Source organism: Bacillus rossius, chromosome 15, assembly GCF_032445375.1.
Source record: "Bacillus rossius redtenbacheri isolate Brsri chromosome 15, Brsri_v3, whole genome shotgun sequence".
Lineage (NCBI taxonomy): Eukaryota > Metazoa > Arthropoda > Insecta > Phasmatodea > Bacillidae > Bacillus > Bacillus rossius.
Window position 1 is genome coordinate 18098527 of NC_086342.1, and position 23553 is coordinate 18122079.

Consider the following 23553-nt stretch of genomic DNA (forward strand, 5'->3'; position numbering starts at 1 on the left):
TAATAATAACGGTTAATTAATTTGTGTAAATTAAGTTTCAATGTTCAGAGTCTCACCAGAGACTGTTCGTCGCTTGCTGACTGCTCCAGTTGGCTAGTTACACATAAAAAATGGGGAGGTAATATTTACGTAAACACAACACTATAATTAATTAAGGCTGAAGCTGCAAAGGAGGCACTTACAAACTTATTATGGCAAGTTCACATGTGAGTGACTCGGGCACTCCTGCATCGCACTTTCCTTGGGTGGGTGTTTTAATTTATATTGAAATTACCATTAAATTATTTTAGATTATTAATGAACTGGGGTCGAGGTGTTTAATTAATTAGACATGGCCCTTGGTTCTACCTTGGTATCAGAGGCTCGCCTGACTCGGGTGGGCCATGGCTAGGGGTTCGTTCCGTTAGCAGGGCCGGATACTGGCGGGTGCAGGTCGGGCTTTAGGTGGCCTTCGGCTGGACGACGTCAAAACAATCTTTGGGATGGGAATGCTGCCAAACTAATGAAAGGAAGTAGTGGTGATAGTAACAATTTACAAGAAAGATAGGGATAAGGAAAATTCGGCAAATTACAGGTGGGTCAGCCTGATATTCTGTAATGGAGAGACTATGAGTAGGTATGTGATGAGGGAAATTGATTACTTAAGGTGGGTGGACAACAGACAGCATGTTTTCAGGAGAGGTTTTTTTTGTGTGAAATGCAGATGGCAGGGTTACAGAAAGATCTTTTAGAAGCTTTTGGGGGGGGGGGGGGAGGAGTACACTTGCATCAAGATCTGATCAGGCTATAACGATAGACAGAGGAGAATGGGATGTATCTGATTGCTAAAAAGATGAATGTGGTTATATTCACTATAAAGTGGAAGATAATTACGGAAGTGTAAAGCTGGAATAGGCAGAGATAATGGAGGAAGAATAGTATAAATACCTGGAAGTGACCTTATAAAATAACATGTGATTGACAAAACAGGTTCAATGGGTGGTGAGTAAGGGAAGGAGGGTGCTAGGTTGCTTGGAAGGACCCTTTAGGAAACAGGGAGGAGGGTAAAGGGAAAATCATACTCCACGTTGGTCACGTGCATATGTAATTGGGTTTCCCAACCTGGTGTCTGAGCGAGTTGGAGAAGGTGCAATGTGGAGTAGCTAAGTATGTGATGGGTATGTGCAATAGGGAAGGACAAGAAGGAGTAATGCTTAGTCTATCTGAGATAATTTCAGAGTTATGGTGGGCAGCATTCCGGGTGAGGAGGTAGGTGGGAAGATTAGTCAGGCTCTTTAAGTTGATAGAGGTAGAAGGGGCTGAGGCATCTGAAAGTTAGGATGCACAGAGGTGGGTATAGAGGGTAGAGCGGATCACCAGAATGGGGGAAAGAGAATGGAGGAAAATAGGAAAGCCTGCAATTCTAGTGTGGATAGGGATGGTGAAGAACGGGCTAGAGGAAGAAATGCTAAGGGTGAGAGATGCGAGGGACTCGGTAGAAATACAAAGGGGGGAGAGGAGGTATTGAAAAAAAGGAGGATTCCTAGCCACTGCATAAAAGCCCAATTGGGAGTGTGTGTAAATTAAAAAGTATAATATTATTGATCAGTTTTTATTTCATGTGCCAAAGCTAACATAAAACCTCGAATCGGACAAAATCTGACTGCACTGCTACAAATGTTTAAGTGAACAGAAAGACTTGGGTCCAGATTTTCCTGTAGCCACAAGTTTAAGTGTTACACAGGCTTGAACCTGCAGAGAAAAGTTGATGGCAGTGTGCGATGTTGACATAAAATAACCGAGTTATTTGGTTGGAGAGCATTACCCACACTACCAATCTCCCTTGTTCCCATTTGGTGCTGGGTGCATGAAACACTATTAGGTAAGAAATTATATGAAGTATGAATACTTCGTAGGTTTAACATCATACCTCTTTGTCCCTTAATTTAAGTTTGGTGTGTACTGTCCGCCACTATCGAAACATGCCCTGTGGCATGCACCACTGCTGGGTCCAACATTCAAACGGTCCATGTTTATTTCCACAGATATTCTTTCAGAACTTAAGCCATGAAGACAATTGTTTATCATGTTCTTTTTTAAAGCTTTTATTTACAGCTAGACTGGCAGCTCTCACAACTATATAGTGTTACCAAACTTCTGCTCCTAGCGAGCAGGAGCCACATCTGGTGCACATTTCAGTTTTTCCTAGACCACCACCGAGATCTGACATGTTTTATGAAGCTCCTGGCATTTTGTTTGTTTTAACTTATCATTTATGCTGTAGCTTTTAATTTTGATCTAGAACCTTTTACATTTGAACTATACATGGACTACAGTGGGTGTCTTTAAGCAGGGGCCTGCTCGTTTAATTATAACCTCACACTATTCGGCACACAAGCCAGGGGTGTAGGAACCAGGGGGGACAGGGGGGACGTGTCCCCCTGAACTTTTTGGGTGGAAGGGACTGTCCCCCCCAACTTTCTAGACCGTAATATTTTTAATTTATAATATTATTCTGCCCAACTTTATTTGTAATTTCTTCACTCATCCAATTTTATCTTAAAGAAACAATAATAATTTAACATCAATGTATCCAATGGTTAGATACAAAAACTGCTTAAAAAGTGCTATTTTGCACTTTTAAAATCAAAATTTTCCAGTGGAGGACCCCCCCGGACCCCCCGTATTAGTAAGAGGGGAATAGGTTTACATGACATCAAAATCATTATTTGTCCCCCCCCCCTCAACTTTATGAACACAGCTACGCCAATGACACAAGCAGACTCATGTTTACCTTATGGGACCAACCGATTCTGGTTACTATATTACTTTACTCCTTATCGCTGATACACACTGGCCTTAATTATAGTCAAAAGACTAGTGCCATGTAAGTAATTCAAATTATTCTGTTAACGATGAGTGTGCATTGTTGTGTTTTCTCAGAACTCATGGGCAGTACAATAAATGCAAATGCAGTTACTACTGGACGATTAAGTAAAGTTTTTTCATCCCATTCATTTTCCTGTCCTGGTAAGTATGAGAACGGGAGTGTTTAGTCTAGCCAGGGCATGTCCATGGGCCCAGAACACGTGGGTAAACACTAGTTCAGGCTAGCCTGCACACCACCATCGTTCTTCATTATGTTTAACATACCCCAGGTAGGCACACAGGCCGAACAGTCCACGAATCACCCTTTTTGGGAGGTTACTCTGCTTGAGAGTGCTAGAACCCGGAAACAAAATTTAACAACAACACCACCACCGAGAGACGTCCGCCGAGTCTACACTACTCTGTAAAAAATCTTAGAGCATCAGGTTGAACATGCTAAAATGGGTTAAAAGGGAAGCCGAGGTATGAGGGTTGATGTCAAAGAGAAAGTTCAAATCTTGCATCAAAAATTTAATTATTTATGTGAATTTAATTATTTTTGCCTTCTGATGTTGAGACTTATGTATTTATTTTTGCCAATGTATGTAATTTCTGACAGCCAGAGGGGTGTAATAGTAGTCTCCTACCACTAGGAATGTGTACACTCATAGTTAATCAAACAAAACAAGAAAAACTGTTTTTAATCATGTGAATAACATGGTCTAAGCCATGGTCCTTGTATGATAGAAATTTACTGCCCCATTTTCAACCTGTTTGAGAGCGCCTATGTTTTCCCTTAGGTTTTACTTGGACTCCTCTAACTAGTATATGTCAGTAATAAGTTTGGTGGCCTTAATCAGGTGCAAATAATTGCTTACTCATGTTGCCAGTCTCCAAATAAAGGTTCCAATTCATGCTATCCTTTCCTGCACCGTTGATAAACAGTATGATTAGAAATATAACCACAGGCATGCAACATTAAGAATGCCCTTCTCACACACCATTTCTCTTGGTCAAGACAAAGTTTTTTCCCATATTTCTATTAAATAAAATTTTAAACATAATTTAATTTGGTTTACATTCTGAATAGCGAATGTTGCAGTGTTTTGTCACCTCTTTATTCCAGTATGTCTATAGAAAGATAGTTTGCATGGGGGCGAGCGGAAGTCTAAAAATGTTAAAATCCTCAGAAGTGAATTACGAAAAATTCCTTGAATGGAATCTATGATCGTATAATGTTATTTCCTGATATTTTTATCAATATAAAATTATTTGACTTAAGTATTACAATTTTAAGTATGTAAAATTGTTCAAATATTGTAATATGTTTAATTCTTTTAATGTTTGTAAATATCTTTTTACTACACCGAAGGCTACACACAGTTTTATGTGCTTTGCGCGTCTTGTCTCCCTCGAAGAAAATGGAGGACTTGTTTTCGCTTGTTTGTAAATGTATTATACGTAGTTGTTTTCGTGTATTCGTTTTACAGTAATGACTTTTGTATATCGAAATTTATCTAATTTGAAGATAATTTTTCCTGCAGTGTTAGTTTTGTTATAAAAATACTTTTTATTATTTTTGAGCAATGGCGGAAGATCAAACACAACAAACACGAGTGCTTGTTATAAATGGACAAACTATTATAGTTCAAGGTGGAACTGAAAGTAACTCTTTAAATGAAATAAACACTGATTTAATACAACAAGCTTTACAAGAAGTATCTGATGGTTCTGCTACTGTTGTAGATGATAGCAATACGTATATCACGCCTGATGCGCATGCTGATGAAGGTAGCAATAACAACATTGTTGGGTTAGCTATCTTGCAAGGGGAGCAGGGTGATACAACAACAATACAACTAACTGCCGAACAAGCAGAAGCATTAGGCTTAAGTTTCGCGAATGGGGAGCCCGTTCTCAAAGAAGAGGATGAAAATGATGGAGGCGAAAATATGTTAATTACTGATGCTTCAGGAGAGCATCATTTGATTTACACAGACGGGTCCCTTAAAGACGAGCATGGATTCGTATTCGATACTGGTTCGAATAATGATGCATGTTCAAAAATGGTTTCCGTGGAAAATGATCACGAAAGTGTGGGTGCACAGACAGGCTCAGACTCGTTGAGTGTTTTGTCGACTCCTGTGGGTGCTTTTCTTGGGAGTAATTCAAACCAGCCTTTGTCTTTGATACCACAGATAGTAAATGGCCAGGTTACTTATACTGTCAAAATTCACGATGATGGTGGAAAAGGTAGTACACCGGACCATTTGGATGAAAATAATGATTTTATAAATGATAGTGTTTCTGTGAATACAATAACAACATCATCTTTTGAACACTCAGAGAATGGTAACATTACCAGTTACGTTACTTCCTCTATACCATCCCTTAGTTATGGTTCGACAGTATCTACACCTGTATCAATTCAGACTTTGTCGATGGGAGAGTACCAAACTCAGAATGTAGAGCCCGGAAGTATTCTAACAGATAGTCAGACAAACATATCATACGTTATTTTGCCATCATCTAGTACTGGTGATGAAGCTTCTGTTGTGGCGAAGCCATCCATACCCGTTCAACAAGTGCCTGCATTTGTGCCGTTTCCTCCGGTAGCCTCATCTAATCAGATCTCGGCGAGTGATGCTCAGGGTAGCAGCATCAGTGAGGTTTACTCTACAGTTACAGCTGTCGATACTAGTGGCGAAGCTGCCACACCAGCAAGTTCACCTGCATCCAAATCTGTGGTTGGAATCCCCATAGCCAGCATGAGCTCTGATGTGGAGCCCATCGTATCCGGCACTCTGTCATCTGTAACAGGTTCGCTGGCCGGCGGGCTGATTCGAGTGGTATCGTCAAATGACCGCAACTTGCTTCAGCCGAACGTCTCCGGCGGCAAGTTCACCAGTATCCTGTCTTCGACGGGCCGGTTGATCCCTTCCATCACTTCCGCACCCAAATTGGCATCTAAACCTGCAGCCATCAACTCCACCACACCTAAAATTACTGTGACGTATCCAAGGTCGTACTCAGGTGCTACGAAGGTGGCAAGTACGCCGACAATCTCTTCAGCCGCTCAGTCGTTGCCGGTTACGTCTGTGCCAAAAATCATAGTGAGCCAAAGCATAGTGTCAAATGCATCAGTTTTACCAACATCGAGCACTTCGGTTGCATCAATTCTTCCAGCATCAAGCCTGGGAACGGCCAAGTCATCGTCTGTTCCGACTGTGTCGACCGCAAAGTCCTTGAGCAATATTTTGGCGACGAAAGTTGTGTCTAGCTCATCCAACTTAGCTCCCAGGATCATGAGTGTCAGCTCTCAGGCAAGGACGCTGGGGGCAAACTTGGCTCCGAAAATAGTCTCAGCGAGCTCTTCTGGCTCAAAAGTCGTCACTGTGAATTCAACTGGGCCAAAGATCATCACAGTTAATGCTTCGTCAGGCATTAAAACAGCTTCAGACTCTGTTTCAAGCGTTGTATCTGCAACACTAAGTAAAATGCCGCCTGCGAAAGCCAACTCCAACAAGCCGCTTGGATCCAGTGAAAACCCCATTCAGTTAGTACAGCACGGACAAACATTCCACAGGTAAACATTCTCTGCTTTACTTTTAACTTTTATTAAGTTATTTCCAGTAGGGTTGGCTGATTTAAACCATAATGGTTTAAACCAAGTTTTTTTATAAAAACCCAAATGGCTTTTTAAGAAATGTATTTTGAATAGATTATCTTAATTTTTTTAATGAAAGATCTAATTCTACTTTAATAACAAAAGTTTCGTAATTAATGTTGTTTGTGATTTATAGGAACAAAAAAGTACATATTAATCAAGATCTTATCTTTTAAATTATTTGAATAAGTTGTAAATAATACCCAATAAAATACTCCACTATAATTAAAAATATTAAATTGTCAATTCTTATTCTGTGGGAAATCCCCAACTGTACTGTAAATCCACATTCTGTGAGAAACAACCATTCTATGAATAATCCTCTTGTGGGGAAATACCATTTTAGTGGTTGTCCCAATCAAATTTACAGATTTGGTGGACTTCCGTTCTTTGATGTTAACAATTCTTGTTCAACATGAGTAACAGAAATCGGGATGTTGTATGGCTTTCATTTGAACATTGTGAGAACCCAAATAACTAAATATAGTAAAGAAACTTGGTTTAAAACAAAAAAAATAGGTTCTTTGGTTTTTTTTTCCAACCTAGCAATTTGTACCTGAAAAATACTTTGGGTACCAATTTAAACTGTGGAGCTTTCTCCTAACTTTTACAAAATAAATAATGTTGGGACTTGTAATTTCCTGGAGTAAGTGCTCAGAAAAATAAAATTCTGAAAATTATAGTTCTGAGTACTTTTTGCCCCAAAAAATGCAGTTAAGTATTTTAAATTTAGTCAACCTATCCAAACCAATCATTCACACCATTACAGTAATTTGAAAGAATCTAACCTAAGCTAGAATGAAGCTGTCATTACCTAACCAATTATTCAAAACTGTAAACTACTGGTTGATAATTAAACTACTATTAATAATTATTATCAAATATAATGAAACTCAAAAATACCATGTTCAAAATTTATTTTTAACATTTTAGATGAATATATATTTTAGAAAATTACATTAAATATTCCATAATCCCACCTGCATTCTACGAAAAAATTTGCATTTATGTACTAAGCTAAGGAAAAGGCTATTGTGGATCTTAAGGTCCTGTCTATGTCATGTTCAGGGAAGCAGACTGGTGCAGATTCAGCAATAATATTTGGGGAAAAAAATAAACTAAATTAAAGACAATCACAGAATAACTAAGAAACTTAAGCAGAACTCATAAATACTATGTTTCTAGTTTTTAATTTTTTTCAGAAAAGCTCCTAAACTCTACCTACACTTACTAAGCAATCTACTCTCCATAAGCAAAATATCTTTGTATGCTTTCACCGCTAATAAATTTCCAGAAATGTAAGTTTTTTTTTAGTATTGAACATTACATCACCAATAAAATATTTAAACTTTTAATAATATTTTTAGAATTGGGCTATATTCTTATCAGCTACTAACATAACATTACCGATCTCTAATCTATGTAAAATTTATATTGACAATCAAATTGTACTATTCATTCACACTAACAGTTAATAAATTTTACAACACTTGAACAAAAAAAAATTAAACTACTTAAAAGTCTTGGGAAGTATGAAAACTAAGTGTTGGGACAATTCTGATTTTGGATTCGGCTGATTCCATTGACTCCTGTGGAATCGAGGGATTTAAAATCCAATGATTTCAGAATCAGAAAAAAATTGTTTTTCTACAGCATCAAAATCTTGGAATTGTTTATTGTTGTTGTTGTTGTTGTTCATATTATAACTGTATTTGCAACATGAGAACCGAGGTTAGATGTTACACCCGCTCACATTTTTTTTTACTTTACTAAAAGTGCCATAAAAATAATTCTCCATAATTTGAAGCAAGATTGCACCCTGTTTTATGTTAAATTTACCAAAATGCAGCTTTATCACAGTATAAAAGTACGTACATCAAATATCTATGTAACATAACATATGTATTTTTTATTTTTATGCTATAGGTACCTATATATTGAAAATTATTTGAAAATATTTGAGTTTTATTGTTTAATATAAACAGCATTGGCAAATTAAAATTATTAGTTTTTGGCTATAAGGTAATTGAAGCTGTCTATAAATTTTTTAAATTGTAAAATAGTGAAATTATTTTGTAATAGTAATGTAATGTAAGCAACAAACATATCTGATAATATATGAAGAGTTTGATAAGCATTACTTTAAAGAGTATTGAATCAAAATCTACAGAATGAAAACTGGAATTGGAATCAGCATATTTTAGGAATTGACTTAATAATGAAAATGTATCTATGGATGGTGATTTTTCAAAATACCTATTTGATTCAAGCTGGGTGATGATACCTTGATTGGATGATAGTTGTAGTTTATTTTGTTTGTGTAGATTTACAATTCTTTTATTAGGGTCTCGATTGCTGTCAATTTGTCTTCAGCATGCAGTCACTGAGTGATAGTCAGTTGCGACAGATAGCAACAGTACTCCAGCAACAGAACTTGGATGCCACATCGAGGAGTAAGAACGTACTGTATGATGCAGAGACCAAGACTCGCATAATCTACAGGTGAAGATGGCTCCTTTTTGCACGTTCATCTCTTATTATTTTGTATATTTTAATTGCTAGGTGAATTTTCTTTCAATAAAAGTAAGTAAGTTTTGTCTGCACTGTTGATCAATGATTACCAACTATTATTCATAAGATGTGGTGTACTGTATGGATGTAATTTTTTTAAATATTTGAACTTGCCTGATTTAATACTGCGGATTCCCCACCTAGGACTCCAAATTTATGTGGGTGTACCTTCACTTGTGAGATCAATTAAATGTTATTACCCCACATTAGTATTTTTTTTATCAATTATACCGAAACGATAATCTTAATTTTGAACACCAAATGTACAATTAATAGAAAACTTATCAGCACTAAATTAAATAAAAAATAAAAAACTTACAAAAAAGTACAATTAATCTAATGAGGAGAAGGAATACTAACAATGTTAAACATTACTATCCCACTATTATTTTACAAATTATCTTAACTGGCTGGTATGCAAACTGGTTAATGAGTGATGTACTAGTTTTCAATCAAATAATAAGCTCAATCACACTAGATTCTTTTAGTATTTAAATTACTATCCCTGCCACTGAGTTGCAATAAACGACATACAATCGTCAAACATGGACTCAAACTAAATGAAAGATAGTGACAAGGCAGTTACAAATACACTACAAGCATAGGTATTACTTGATATCCACGACTTGTGGTCATAACTGCTCCTTCAATCCTCCGGGATTCGTCCTATCACCAGGCACTGGGAATTGTAAAGTCTGTGATCTTCTTTCGGGAAGAATTTTGACTTTCATCACAGTTTTGAAGTAGTTCAGTCTGATGATAGTTTCTGTTATTCTCAACACTATTATAGCTGGTGTGTAGCCAGCTAGTGTCTAAATGAAATTATCTAATTTATTTAATAATTTCCTCAATTCTAGCTGAACTCTCTTAGTAGGTATCAAGAATTGTGTTACGATACTTGAGTGTAAAAGTCAAGGTAAGGTGTTTCAAAGGTACGTTAAATAATAATATCGTAACTTTAGACCTTGGAATAAAGTGTAATCAAAATCCAAATGTACTGTCTATATTCATGTGTAGTGCGTATTATGACGGTGACAATACACTTTGACATATATAAAACAACACATAACATGAAGATTACCTTAAACTAACTTATTCTAAGCTACAGATGGTATTTAATATGACTATCAACTTCAAGCATCCAACAATTCTATTAACACTTGAGTGAGTTGTTTTCACTATCAAATGTTAAATATTTAAGTGTAATTTAAAGTATTTCGTACAATTAAAGTCACACATTAAAATGAAAGGTAAAATTAGTAAGTTATCAATTCTTAACTAAAATCTGTCCTGTAGAGCGTAGACCACTGGGTACGTTCAAGCAGTACTTGTCAGAAAAGATAACACATTATTACACTACCAAATTCCATCTGTACCTGTACTGAGTCATACTATCATGATCGGGACCGCGATTCCGGGATTTGATTCTAAATCTAAAGATGAACAAGTTAAGAATGTTTTCTTTACAGAGGATATCCATTATAATATTACAGAGTCTAGATCGGTCAAAACAATGTTAGTTTTGCTTAAACTGAAATTAGTTCAGGGAGTTCTATACGGCGAGTCTAAGGTTGATGGGATAAGGGACCAAACCTTGATGCAGGATACCCACGAAACGTGTAGGCTCTCGGAGACTCCTTGGTTCAACACGTCAATGACTGCGGTAGTTGTGTTGCTCCTTCGTCCTCTAGTGTGCGGTAGGAATACGCACCGAAACCCCTCCGTCCTTCCGAATGTGGGCTGCGACAGGACTGGACTGCGCGACGTTTATCCTTCTTGGGCTCAAACTGTGACTTCTCATTTCTACAGGATTCTTCTTTCTTCGTATTACAAATGGTATTCAGTCTTCGTAGTAGTCATTGAATATCAAATGAATTTGGCGGTCTCTTGAATACGGATTTACTACGATTTCTCTTCTTAGAAATAATTATTTAAAATCTTGATATTTGAGTATAATCTTCCATAGATTAAAATTGTTATTCTCTTACAAACTCAGCTAATATTTGCAGTAGCGGTTATTTCAAATCCTCGAATAAATGTATTAAATTATAAATCAATTTCAAAATGTGTTGCGTATTTGCAGCTGTCTTGATCAAGTCTCAATTTGTTCTAAAAGAATATTTTTCCGTCATTAATAAACAGTTGTCTTTAGTTTGTTTTTAAAACAAAAGAAAATAAAATTACAAACCATTTCTGACATGTTCATCTTTAAATTAATTGTTAATTCAAAATATTACTGCTATGCTAACTTTGACAATATTTAAAAATAAAATAAACATAGATAGAGTAATACATAGACAAACAATAACGAAAGAAATTTACAGTCTGGGTTGATCGTAGAGTCCAAATAAACATAAGAAATGAAATATAAATAAACTAAATAAATATTACATGAAATTAAATATTTACTTTCTATAAAGCGTAAATATTGCCTTTATACAGTACGCTTTTAAGTTCCATAAAATAAGTTCTGTCAGTTGCAAATATGTAAAATATATCTTCTTTTTTTCTTGACACACACAATCTTGATAATTAAATTTAATATTTATCTGCAAATATTTTGTATAAAGTTATACTCTTACAGGATTATTGAACACATGTGTGTTTAGGTAGTGGTGTATTTTATTTTTTTAACTTTTTTCACTTTAACAGTTTCTTCCTCATTGCAGGGAACAATTATTATGCTAGAACAAAATGTTTCTATCACATTCTCTTTGCTAGGTTTATATCATAGAGTATTATACATATGTCACTCTAGCATTGGCATTGACATTAGTACAATAAAATACCAATTAATCAAATAATTATTAAGCTAATAAAATAATACTCTGTAAATAATTTTACAATATATTAATGGGTTTATATTACTTTTTATGTTTGTATGTATGTGTAGGTATGTATGATTATATATGTACTCATATATATACATGCACACATGCACACACACTTCTAACCTGCAGCTTTACTCGTGCAATTTCAGGGTATTGTTGATATGTTTACCATTTAGTGAAAAATGTGTGAATTATTCCAATTGTTTTTTACTTATGAAATTGGCACAATAAAATTTCAGGTTAATATAAAGATTTAATTCATAACAAAATGGTGTAAGAATAACATTTTCTAAAGCCGTACTGTGTAATCTTGTTTTATTTTTTAGTATAGATGAAATATCTGACTTTGTAACTCTATTTAAGTGCATTTGAGGTTATATTTTACCTTGTGAAACCACACTTACCTTCTTTTAGTTTAATTAGATAGATTTATAAAATTCCTGTGGAATATGCATCTTATTTTTTTTTTAATAAAGAATATGCCATAATTTACATTTACAATTTAACTTATTTTGGGTATAGCTATCCTTAAAATAGACAAATAATTTATCCTTTTTACAGATACCTAGATTATTTTAAGTTGTTTGAACAAATGGATCTTTATTTTAAATTTAGAATACAGGTACACTATTTCTTAACTTACCTTTGAGTTGATTAGAATACATATTAATTATTACTTAATCAGTATTCCCAAATTTCTGTAACGGAGTCAGTTAAAGTGTTTATTTTTATTCTTTGTAAAACAAAAAAAAAAAAAAAAAATTGTAAACTGGCCTACTACTGTTGAATTTTATTTGTGCATGAATAATAAATTGAAATAAGAAGCTTGTAGCATAGGGGCTCACTTTTGCTGTATTAAAGTTATTCAGTAAAATGTATATACTGTAGTTTCTGGCATGTAAGACAACTCAAGTCTGGGTCAACTTTTCGGAAATGTCAATTGGAAAATAAATTTGAATCTGCAGATAAGATGTGTGATACCTCTTTAACACAGAACTTTTTGTGCTAATTTCTTTTTTCTAAATTCAGTTTAATTTTTTTGACGTGACAATGTCTAATAAATCGATGAACGCCGGCTGCACGCACAAAAATGTGTCCCGTTACGCACATTGTCCCATTACGCTGTATCCCGTTACGCTCATTGTACGCTTGCGCCGCATCTATCTCTCTTCCACTCGATTGGAACAACCATCGATTTGACTTTTTCGAGGCACATTAAACTTGAAACACTCCCATTCGTTTCCTACTTTTCCTATCATCGTCCTATCCTTAACAGAATAACACAGATTGGAAGAAGTTAAATAATAAACATGTATAAAAGTTATAGTTAAAATAAACTCTTTGTTAAAGTAATAAACATATTTGAATTAATGAGTGCAAATAAAAGTAAATTTATCAATTGAATTTTAGATTTCATTTCACCCCTTCTTTGTATCCATACAAAATAGTGATATTTTAATAAAAATGATTCAATTTTATTCATAAAAGTATGCAATCATTTCATCAATGTTTTGTTATGACGTTGTCACGTTAAACTATCATCCATAAATCGACTTTACAGACAACCAATTTTTTTTTAAAATACTGCGTTGTTTAATTCAGTTCTTGCTGTGCTGTTAAGTTCAGCTTTGAAAGTTACAGTTCTCAGGTCTGTTAGACGAACCTAAGGACGTTTAGTGCGGCTTGTCAATTGCAGCTGTGGTTTTGTTACCCAAAGGGTGGTGTACCCGGAGGACCTGGACATAGGCGATCCCGGGTCCCCGTCGGACATCCGGCCGTCTCGAGGCCGGGGGAGACGCGGCCGGCCCCCCAAGTCGGGCTGGCGGGCGCCGGGGAGAGGTTACGACAGCAGTCGCTCCATAGACCTGGATCTGGACGAGGATCGCCTTCTCGACGACAGCAGCAAAGTGAGGGCGTTGGCAGGGTAGATGGATAGTAACTGGAGATTTAACGTTTTTATTTTTAGTCCGATTTCGTATTTAAAACAGAGAATTGCTTTAAATATGTTCCGTTGTACTTCTACTCCACCAAAATAATAGTAAAACATACATTGCATTTTTACGATAAAATAATTTGTATTAAATAGTGAGTATTATAGGTTTAAAAGTGATCAATAAGAGTTGCTGATCAAAAGAAATTAAATTAATTTTTCTGATCCCTGCACTTTGGTACAGTTTTTCTTTTTTCTTTTTTTTTTCCGAAAATAACATACTTTGAATTTGAAACAGTAAAAGATTACTTTTATTATGATTTGATTTTAAGTTTTGATCAAATGCTACTTAATTCCAACATGTTGTATTAACTTGTATTTCAGTGTTATTTGGGTTTTACCGCAATTCACCATATAATCTTGTACCGAATAATACCTCATGTCCAGCATTCATTCTGTTGAATTTATTCTTGTATAAATTCTTGGAAAGTTTATTTTCATATTCTGTATGTCCTAGTAATCTAACGTACATAAAATTCCTATTTATTTATTTATTTTAAAAAAAATGCAGTAAAAATTTATGAAGTGTACCATCAATTTTAGAAATTTTTAGTTACGGTGTCGTGATCCAAAAATCGTCTTGGATACACTGGCCATGAAACATCCTGTGCTCTGAATGTGAAATGTTATAAAATTTCTCAAAGTGAGTTGCACTGAAACATCTTATAAAAACCCTTTTAATACTAAGTTCTCATTAGTAAAAAAAAAAAAAAAATTTTTCACTGTCCCTAGAAATTACAGAGGAGTTAGAATGCTTAAAGCAGTTTATTTGTTTCTTTAGTACAAAATTTGGTATATTATGTAAAACAAGCTTGTTTGTCCCACTGGGAAAAAAATGGTAAATCCTAATATCATACATGGATAGAACAAAAAAATTTGAAAGTGTTAGTTCAGTGAAGGATGAGGAAAACAGCTTAGAAATATATATTCATTCAAAATGATAGTCTCCTTTAAGGTTATTTATTTAGGTAAGTTTGGTGCATTGTGCAGTCCACTGTTGTAAATCCTTATGAGTAGCACAGTACAAAAGTGTACATAACCTTGAACTGTATTTCATTACCTATAAATATATCACACTTGATAATGTATAAAATAATGTGGTGATTTTCTTAGAGCGTAATCTACTTGTTTCAGGAATACTAGTAACGTAGATAAATATTTTATTTTAATTTTCTGTAGTAATTTTATAAAATTTGTGATTAGATGAATTGTGTAATAGTTTGGTGAATGCAAACCTCGATATTGCAAAGTGCCCAAATTATGGCCCATTCAGGTTTGAATTAATGATAAGCCTTTGTGAACCCTATTTTTTTTTTAAAAAAAATTCAAATCAGATTTTGAATTAAAGTTCAAATTATTCAAGCATATAAAATGGTTTTAAAATTGAATTCAAACAAATAGTTAAACTGATTTATTTCATAACTTACAGGAGTCGAAGAAATTTTGATGCAAACAACATGAAAAAAAAAATAGAGTTGTGTAAAATGCAAGGAAATAATCTTAGCAATGTTTTTCCTTAAAAAGTAAAATTTTAATTTTGAAAATTTTTTTTGTAGATCCAACTGATTATGTTAATAAAAATAGAGTATTTTTAATATATTTTATTTGTAATCACAGATTATTTAGTACATAAAAAAAAATTTATGTTTATGCTACAGAACCCAAATCCAAACATCTCACCAAAGCATGTTACTTTTTTTTGCATTAAAATTTTTTCTTTGATTGAGTTACACGCAGTGTATCTGTTGGTCATCATCATCAACTGCTTTCCAGCCTGTGGCCGTGCCAGCCAAAGTAAAATGCCTCCATATCTTCCCGTATCCCTCCCACCGTTCCATATCCTTCACACTTCATTCCAGTCTTCTCCTCTCTACCGCACTCCTCTTAACTATATCTGCTTTTACCATGTCCTCCTCGAGTCTTCCTTTGAGGTCTTCTTCCCGTGTACTTCCGACCGCATCATTTTCGCAGTCGGCCTCTCTTTTTCGCATTTTCCTGGGACACGGCCGTACCATCTCATCCTCACTTTGTTCTCGCCTTAACTCCCCAACGTAAACTTAATTTTTGTGTCTGTTGGTGACAGATTAATGTAATTTTATTCGATTTGAAATATTGAGTGGAATATCAGATTATTGACGGACCTAACACAGTGCTTCTCGCTTCACGTTGCCGTCGTTTTGTATCTGTTGGTAACAAATTATGTAATTTTATTTGATTTGAAATATTGAGTCTAATATTAGATTTTTTACAGACAGTGCTTCCCGCTTCACGTTGCCGTCGTTTTGTATCTGTTGGTGACAAATTATGTAATTTTATTCGATCTGAAATATTGAGTGGAATATCAGATTATTGACGGACCTGACACAGTGCTTCCTGCTTCTCGTTGCCGTCGTTTTGTATCTGTTGGTAACAAATAATGTAATTTTATTCGATCTGAAATATTGAGTGGAATATCAGATTATTGACGGACCTGACACAGTGCTTCCCGCTTCACGTTACCGTCGTTTTGTATCTGTTGGTGACAAATTATGTAATTTTATTCAATCTGAAATATTGAGTCGAATATCAGATTATTTACGGACCTGACACAGTGCTTCCTGCTTCACGTTGCCGTCGTTTTGTATCTGTCGGTGAAAAATCATGTAATTTTATTTGATCTGAAGTATTGAGTGGAATATCGGATCATTGACGGACCTGACACAGTGCTTCACGTTGCCGTCGCAGGGGGAGCGCAAGAAGCAGCTGCCGCGAACCCGCTCGGGCCGGCTGTCTCGGCCGCCGCGCCACATGGTGAAGGACTACAAGCGGCTACACCACCTGGACTTCGCGGACGCCGACCTTGACGACTCGGACGGCGGCTACTCCGACTACCAGATGAGCGAGCACGAGGAGGTGGACGAGAAGGAGAAGCTGCCCGAGGTCAAGGAGCTGCTACCAGGTGCTACCAGCGCGTACCGAGATCTGCCGTGCCTTGTGGGGCCCGGAGTCGTTCCTGGTCAGAGGGGTGTACATTATTACCCTTTCCTGCCTAGAAATGTAAAAAGATTGAATTTTGTAATTTTTATTTCATTTTTATATTTAAGTAGGCACGAAAGGAGACCATAATTTTTTCCCAATTTTTTTTATTTATATTTAATATATTTTTTAATGATGGGACTTTTTAAGTCCTGACAGGCATTTATCATATGTCCAGCTCAACGAACAAAAAAAAAAAAGGGCGCTCCAGACTGGTGCAGCGCTGCCGTATTAGTGCTGCAACCTCTCGGCTGTCGATCGAACTTCTTCGACAACTGGCAGAGCAGAGCTATGCAGGGACCCAGGGGTCCCGACAGGCGGCATGTGGTTTCAAACATGCACACACTATTTCTATGGGGCTTCAAACTTTGTGGGACTCACAAGTCCCGCCAGGCAGGAAAGGGTTAAGAAAAATCCACCTGGTTACATAGTATTTTAATACAAAAATACCGTATTTGCTCTCGTAAAGGCCCTGCCCGCGTATATGCCACCCCCCTCTTCGTTTTGAAAAAATTTTTGAAAAAAAATAATTTAAAAACATGTTTTTCTGGGTTTATCCGAGGGCAGGGCAGCTTGGCATGCATCAAACAGCAAGCCAAGTATTGTGAGCGGCGGGAGGTGATGTTGTGAGCGGCAGTGATGCAGAGTCTGGTATTATATAGTTTGTCCGTTCTCGGTAGGACTGTCGTGAGGCGTGCCAGACGTAAGCAGTTAGTCGTATATCTGAAACGACATAAAGATAATGAAAGCTGGACTCGCGGACTTGTGTTGATGTGCAGTGTTGTCGGAGGGGCCTTTACGCGAGTAAATACGGTATTAATGTGAACTGGAAGCAAACATTCGAGATGAAATAAATTTAAAGCAACGAAAAAAAAAAAACTTGGATCCTGTTAGCAATTCAACATGTTTATTTAAAATCTTACATGTATTCGTAACATAGCTTGCATAAAAGCATTTATCCAAGAGTAGTGTTCTTACAGTTTTTTTGAAGTGAAACTTTGATTTTACAGATGGTAGGAATCAGAATCACAGGGAAATGGAAATGAGTAGGTAATTGAGTCAACGTGAGTAATATATGTAATGAACCTTGCTCGACGGAGCAGGGTTTGGAAAGAACGTTCGTTGGAAAGTTTTGGTGGTAGAAGGAGAGAGGGAGAGAACAATGAGTAAAGTAGAGAGTTAGACAAATCTGAAACACTGCCATGTTTGTTACAGTTGTGAACATTCACTGTGTAATTTATAGGCTAATTTAGGCAGGTTTCTGCAGACATAACAATTTTTAGAAAAGCTATATGTACACCCCGATTTTGTGCCGATTAATAACAAAATAGCTTTAACACCACGGAGACTGTTTTTAAAGTGTGGATATGCTTATAATTTTGTAACGAGCGCAATTATTGTATTTGAATTTTTTTCTTGTTTTTCGGTAAGTAAGTGGTGTACAGTTTGGCTTGACAAAAACATTGATGTGGTTTGTAATACTGTAATAGATTGTATTTTTTCACTTCGACGTAGGTTTGGTTGTACGGAAACGGAAGATCTCGTCGCATTTCCGCTGTCCCACGTGCCAGAAGATATACCTGGGCCACTCCCGCATGGCGAGGCATTTCGAAGCATTTCCCGACCACGGCAGCATAGACCAGATCCAGGTTCCTCCGGCGCGAACTGGTGAGGCTCTCTTCAGTAGTGGATGCAAATGGTTCAAATAGGTATTATGCAGGATATCCATAAACGAATGTCCCAGTTTCAATGGTATGTTATAACAGTTTAATTTAGACGATTTAAAACAAATCATACATCAAATTGAAGGTAAAATATTCTGGTTTTTCTTGCAAATGTTAAACATGTGTACCTTTAGTTATACGACACACATCCAACCTAAAGTCTAATTCTTTTTTTTAACAAGTCCGGAGTGATTCAATTCTGTGTCTCAACTCTGGTAAATCATTAGGTAGCGACGGAACATAGACACTACTCTTTTATAAAGAGACTAAGGAAAAAAATTGCACGACATTATGTCAGGTGAACTTGGAGGCCAGCAAAAAAAGAGCTCTGTCGTCTCGACCATTACAATATCCAACGGTCAGATACTTGCACGTTCAACCACTCTCGTACAAAGAGATGCCAATGAGGAGGGGCTCCATCCTGTTGCCAAATAAAGTTTACAGGTTCACCCTCTATTACGTAATTGGGGAATTTACTCTCAGGAGTCGCCAGTTTGCGTAGGTGGCGCTGCAAGCGAGAAAACAAGCAGTACTCGCGCATGTGCTTATCTAAAATCTTACTCCTTAATTGTTACACGCTATAATGTTTACAGTGGTACTATTAAAATTTATAACTGGGACAATCTTTTATGGACATGATGATGCAGTAGCTTTTCTGGCTGGCATTCAAGGAGGTTGTGTGGGTCTTGATCAACTGCCCTGTGGGGGGCAAAATTTATCTCAAAATGGATTCCTGTCCCCCTCTTTATGGGAATGTTGGTGCTATTCCTTAGAAGTGTTTTACCTTAGTAGTTACGTATATAGGTAGAAATCTAATGTTAATAGGTACTAGAAAACTCTTTTAAAAAAATTCCACATAAAAGTTTCCTTGCATGATAAGTAGATAAGTTAAAAATTTATTTTGCTATTTTCCTTATGTTTCAGAGTTAAAACCGGATATTGGGACCATCAACGGCTTGATGCGGACAGGGCCGGGACGAAGAAGAGGTAAAAGACGCGGGCCTTGGGCGCATCTGAGCCCGGAGGTGCGATCTCAGCGACGGAAAATAAGGCTCAAGGAGGTAGGACGTTATGAGGCTTGGAATTTTTGAGCACAGCTGGGTGGGATAAGGAAATTTGGTTCAGGAAATTAAATTACTAAAGGGAAACAGAAAGGGATCAAAAATATCCATTAGGTTGCAAATTAAAAAATTTTTCTCTACTTACGCAGAGGAAAAATTGTGTATTTGTATTATATAGGCCCAAATATAGTGCTCTAGTTCAGGTGGCAAGTTTATCTGCTATCTGGAATGTTTTGATTAGTTGAAAACAAGCAAACAATAGTCAGTTTGCACCCACTGCATAAAGGGCTCTAAAGTGCAAAATAATAATTTGTTTGTATCTGTTTCTTTAGTATTTATTAGGGATGGGTCTGGTCGGTTCTTTGGTTCCTCGGTTTCTCGGTTCTAGGCCCTCGGACCGGAACCGTTTTCGGGTACTGAAAAGACCGGTTTTTTAAAGTTACGAGGTTAAGGTTCATTTTCAGTATTTTCACTACACTTAAAATTTAAAGCACAACCGTTCGGCATAATTATTGTTAAGACGTGTTACAATGATTTATTTAATGGTGTTTTCCATTATGTATAGTCGTATAAATAAAATAAAACGTTCCGCATATCTATAACAGACAGACGTTACCGTATGTACATACTTCAGGCGTGACTCAATGCGCTTAAGAAAATTGATGCAATCACAGCCATAAGTATGTTCTATATTATATTTAGTGCCAGGATAACTTTATTCTTTATGTAAATTTAGCACAATGCAGATACGTAATTTGAAAATTTTCCTTAATTTCCGTCTTGGTCATGTTGTTATTTTCATTTATATACGGTAATATGCCGCGGCTGCGCTGCCATGTTTTTGTGAACATAACGACCAACTAGCCATGGATTACACAACTTATCATACGTTTTAACTTATAAACGGTAAATGTTATTTTACCATTCCAGAATTAAACCAATATGGTTTTAAATGTATGTAAAAATTGAAGTAAACAATTAACACCCCTTTAGATGTTACTTTAACATGATACTTATTTTACCGTAATTTTTCAACACATGCGACCAATAATACCGGGAGGTTGGTACACAGCCAGAACTTCGACGTTTTGTTTTGGGCTACTGTCGTGGTTTAGGCGATAAAAAAAATTGTGTTATTGGCACGTAAATTAATAAGGGAAGTACCTAATATTTTCAGCTTTGTGCACGAGGAGTTTGTTTCGTTGCAGTAACGTCGTCTTGTGTGGGAACATTTCGTTCTTGATGCAGATGAGAAGTTTGCTACGTGCGAACATTGCATTATAAAATACTACCGATGAGACGGTAATTTTTTTTTTTCTTTTCCTAAAGATCGATTATCCTCGCAACCAATGAGACAGGAACCGGAACCGGAGAAGAACCGGAACCGAAACGGAACCGGAACCGGAAAAATATTTACGGAACCATCCCTGGTATTTATAATCATTAACGTGTCAAGAGAACACGCGAAAATGAAGGACAGCGCCGACAGCAGAACCTTGTTCATCGGGAAAGAGAAATTTAAATGCTCATTCGAAAAAAGCACGCTGCGATACGAGGATGAGATGCGCTGCAGCATGTACAAGACTATCATAACTCGAAAATCAGCGCGATGCCATCACGACTCGGATGCCACAGTCTCGCGCGTATTCTTATACGCAATGTTTTCCGGGGCGCAGCGCCACTTTTTTTTTTGCCGTAAGTCCCGTGGTGGAAGTAGATGTAATGTTGCGGTGGTCTCGCCGTGCCTGGATGATGATAGTTTTCCCTGAGTTAGCGACAGTGTTGTGCTCGAGGGTGCGGATTGTCGGCAGCTGCTGGCGACGTACACGGCGGAGGAGCTGGCGGAGGTGTGCGGGCCGGCGGTGGCGGGCCTGCTGCCCCTGTGGGACCTGCTGCTGATGCGGGCGGAAGCCGTGCGCGCGGACGACACCTGCCTGGCCGCCGTGCTGGAGGAGGTGCAGGCGCTGCTGGGGAGGCTGCAGGCGGTCGCCGGGGACGTCCTGCTGCCCGTCGACGACCCCGCCGGCCGCCGGCTGCACCGGCTCGAGGTGCGTCACCCGTCCCCTCGGGGTACCTGAACTTCAAACGTTCATTAGTATCAACTCTTAACATATACAGCAAAACCCCTTATTTGCACTTATCATGGGGACAAAGTAAAAAAGTGTAAAAACCATGAAAGTGTAAATAAAGGGAAAAGTAAGAAATACATTAAAGTTAATTAAAATACAGTCACATCCTGCAGCATTCATAACAAATGCGATCTACATTACACATACGCATTGCACCACAGTAAAAAAATTTTAAATAAAAGGGCCGCAAATTGGAAATTTACCGTCAATATAGCGTGCCGTGCGCGGAGAAAGGTCATCGTACTCAATCAGCTGTTACGGCATGGCGTAGCCGCCGGCTGGCTCTCTCTGTTCTCTGAGCTGCGCATGCACAGTATAACTCACTCAACGCTCCGCCCAGACTCGTGACGTTCCATCAGCAGCCAGCCAATAGATGCGAGCTAAGCGGAAAAAAATATAAGCTCCACCTCCCATGTACCAGTTTTGTCCAGTTTTAATACCAGTTTATTGGTATACGCACCAGTTTTCTCGCTGCCGTGACGTGTTCAAGTTTACGTTCACCTTGATGTCTTGATACCAATAATTAATTATTTACGATCCCCAGATATAAATGGTTACAGTAGAACCCCGATTTTGCGAACACGGATTTAACGAAAACAGCGATTTAACGTAAAGGTTTTCAGGAACCATTAAAAAAACACCAATTTATTAAAATAATAATATAGATTTCCAAAAAATGAAAGTAAATAGTAATGTAATCTTATTAAAAATTACACTTTGTGGTGTCAGTAATAGAATGGAGGTACTATATATTAATATGTGCCTTTGCATCATCTGTCCAAATACGAAAAAATTAAAACAAATTGTTCAAATTGCTTAAAAACTCCAGGCGCTGTAACTGAATTGCGTAGGTGCGTGCCATTGCGCGCGCCTGAATAGATAGACTGTCCGCGACACATGACGTCATGAAGGGTTTCTTTGTCCGCATCCCCCTCCCCCTCTTCAATGCCTGGCTTGACTCACCACGTTATCTTCCAAACACGCCCGCATAGTAACAGTGCTAGCCAATAATCACACATTTCCAAATATTCCCTTTCCCATCCTCCAGGTTTTTTCAACTTGTGACCACGTCACACCAATACGCCATTATCATTATTCTCTAGAGGTGTAAAAGTAACGAAAAAAAGCGTCCCCGTATGTATTCGTTACTATAACAATTAGTACTCGTTACTATCTTATCACTTTACATTACTCGTTACTTCTGATACCGCATAACGGCATAACATGCTAAGTTATGTTGCAGCAACGAATCGAGACGTATTGCGTACGCGTACAGTATGACGTCGCGTAAGTAATAATAAATAGAATATAAACAATTAACAATATTTGATAATTAACAGTTTTTGTTAACCAAGAAACAATTAAATCTCATTAGAGCGGCTTTTTTTATACCATCTCTTTTAAGATAAGAACAAAAAAAACGTGAAAATACGCGATAATAAAAACATATTTCTAATTTGTAAACAATACTTTCTTACGTTGTTTCTGTTCCAATCTCAAACTTTGTCTACACACACAATACCTTTAATAAACAGTAAAAAAACTTTGACGTCGAATTTCTAAATTATACTTACTTAATAAACAAACATCGTTCTTTGTAACGCAAATTCATCGAATATGCGCGCGCATGCGTAAAACATACGAAAAATGCGAGTAACGAGATGCAGCCGTGTGTAACGTTTCGTTACTCGTTACTAGATGGCGCACCTGTTACTCGG

General features: G+C 36.9%; 1 protein-coding gene across 1 annotated transcript in view; it reads left to right on the forward strand.

Annotated features, from left to right (window-relative positions):
- Positions 1-4255: 4255 nt before the first annotated feature.
- The window catches only part of LOC134539647 (uncharacterized), a 43042-nt gene continuing 23744 nt past the window's right edge, over positions 4256-23553 (forward strand). The window contains exons 1-7 of the mRNA XM_063381833.1: positions 4256-6433; positions 8888-9016; positions 13634-13823; positions 16631-16844; positions 18437-18589; positions 19570-19706; positions 21518-21754. Coding sequence (XP_063237903.1) covers positions 4434-6433; positions 8888-9016; positions 13634-13823; positions 16631-16844; positions 18437-18589; positions 19570-19706; positions 21518-21754 — 3060 coding nt within the window. The 5' untranslated portion in view covers positions 4256-4433. The remainder of the gene's footprint in view (positions 6434-8887; positions 9017-13633; positions 13824-16630; positions 16845-18436; positions 18590-19569; positions 19707-21517; positions 21755-23553) is intronic.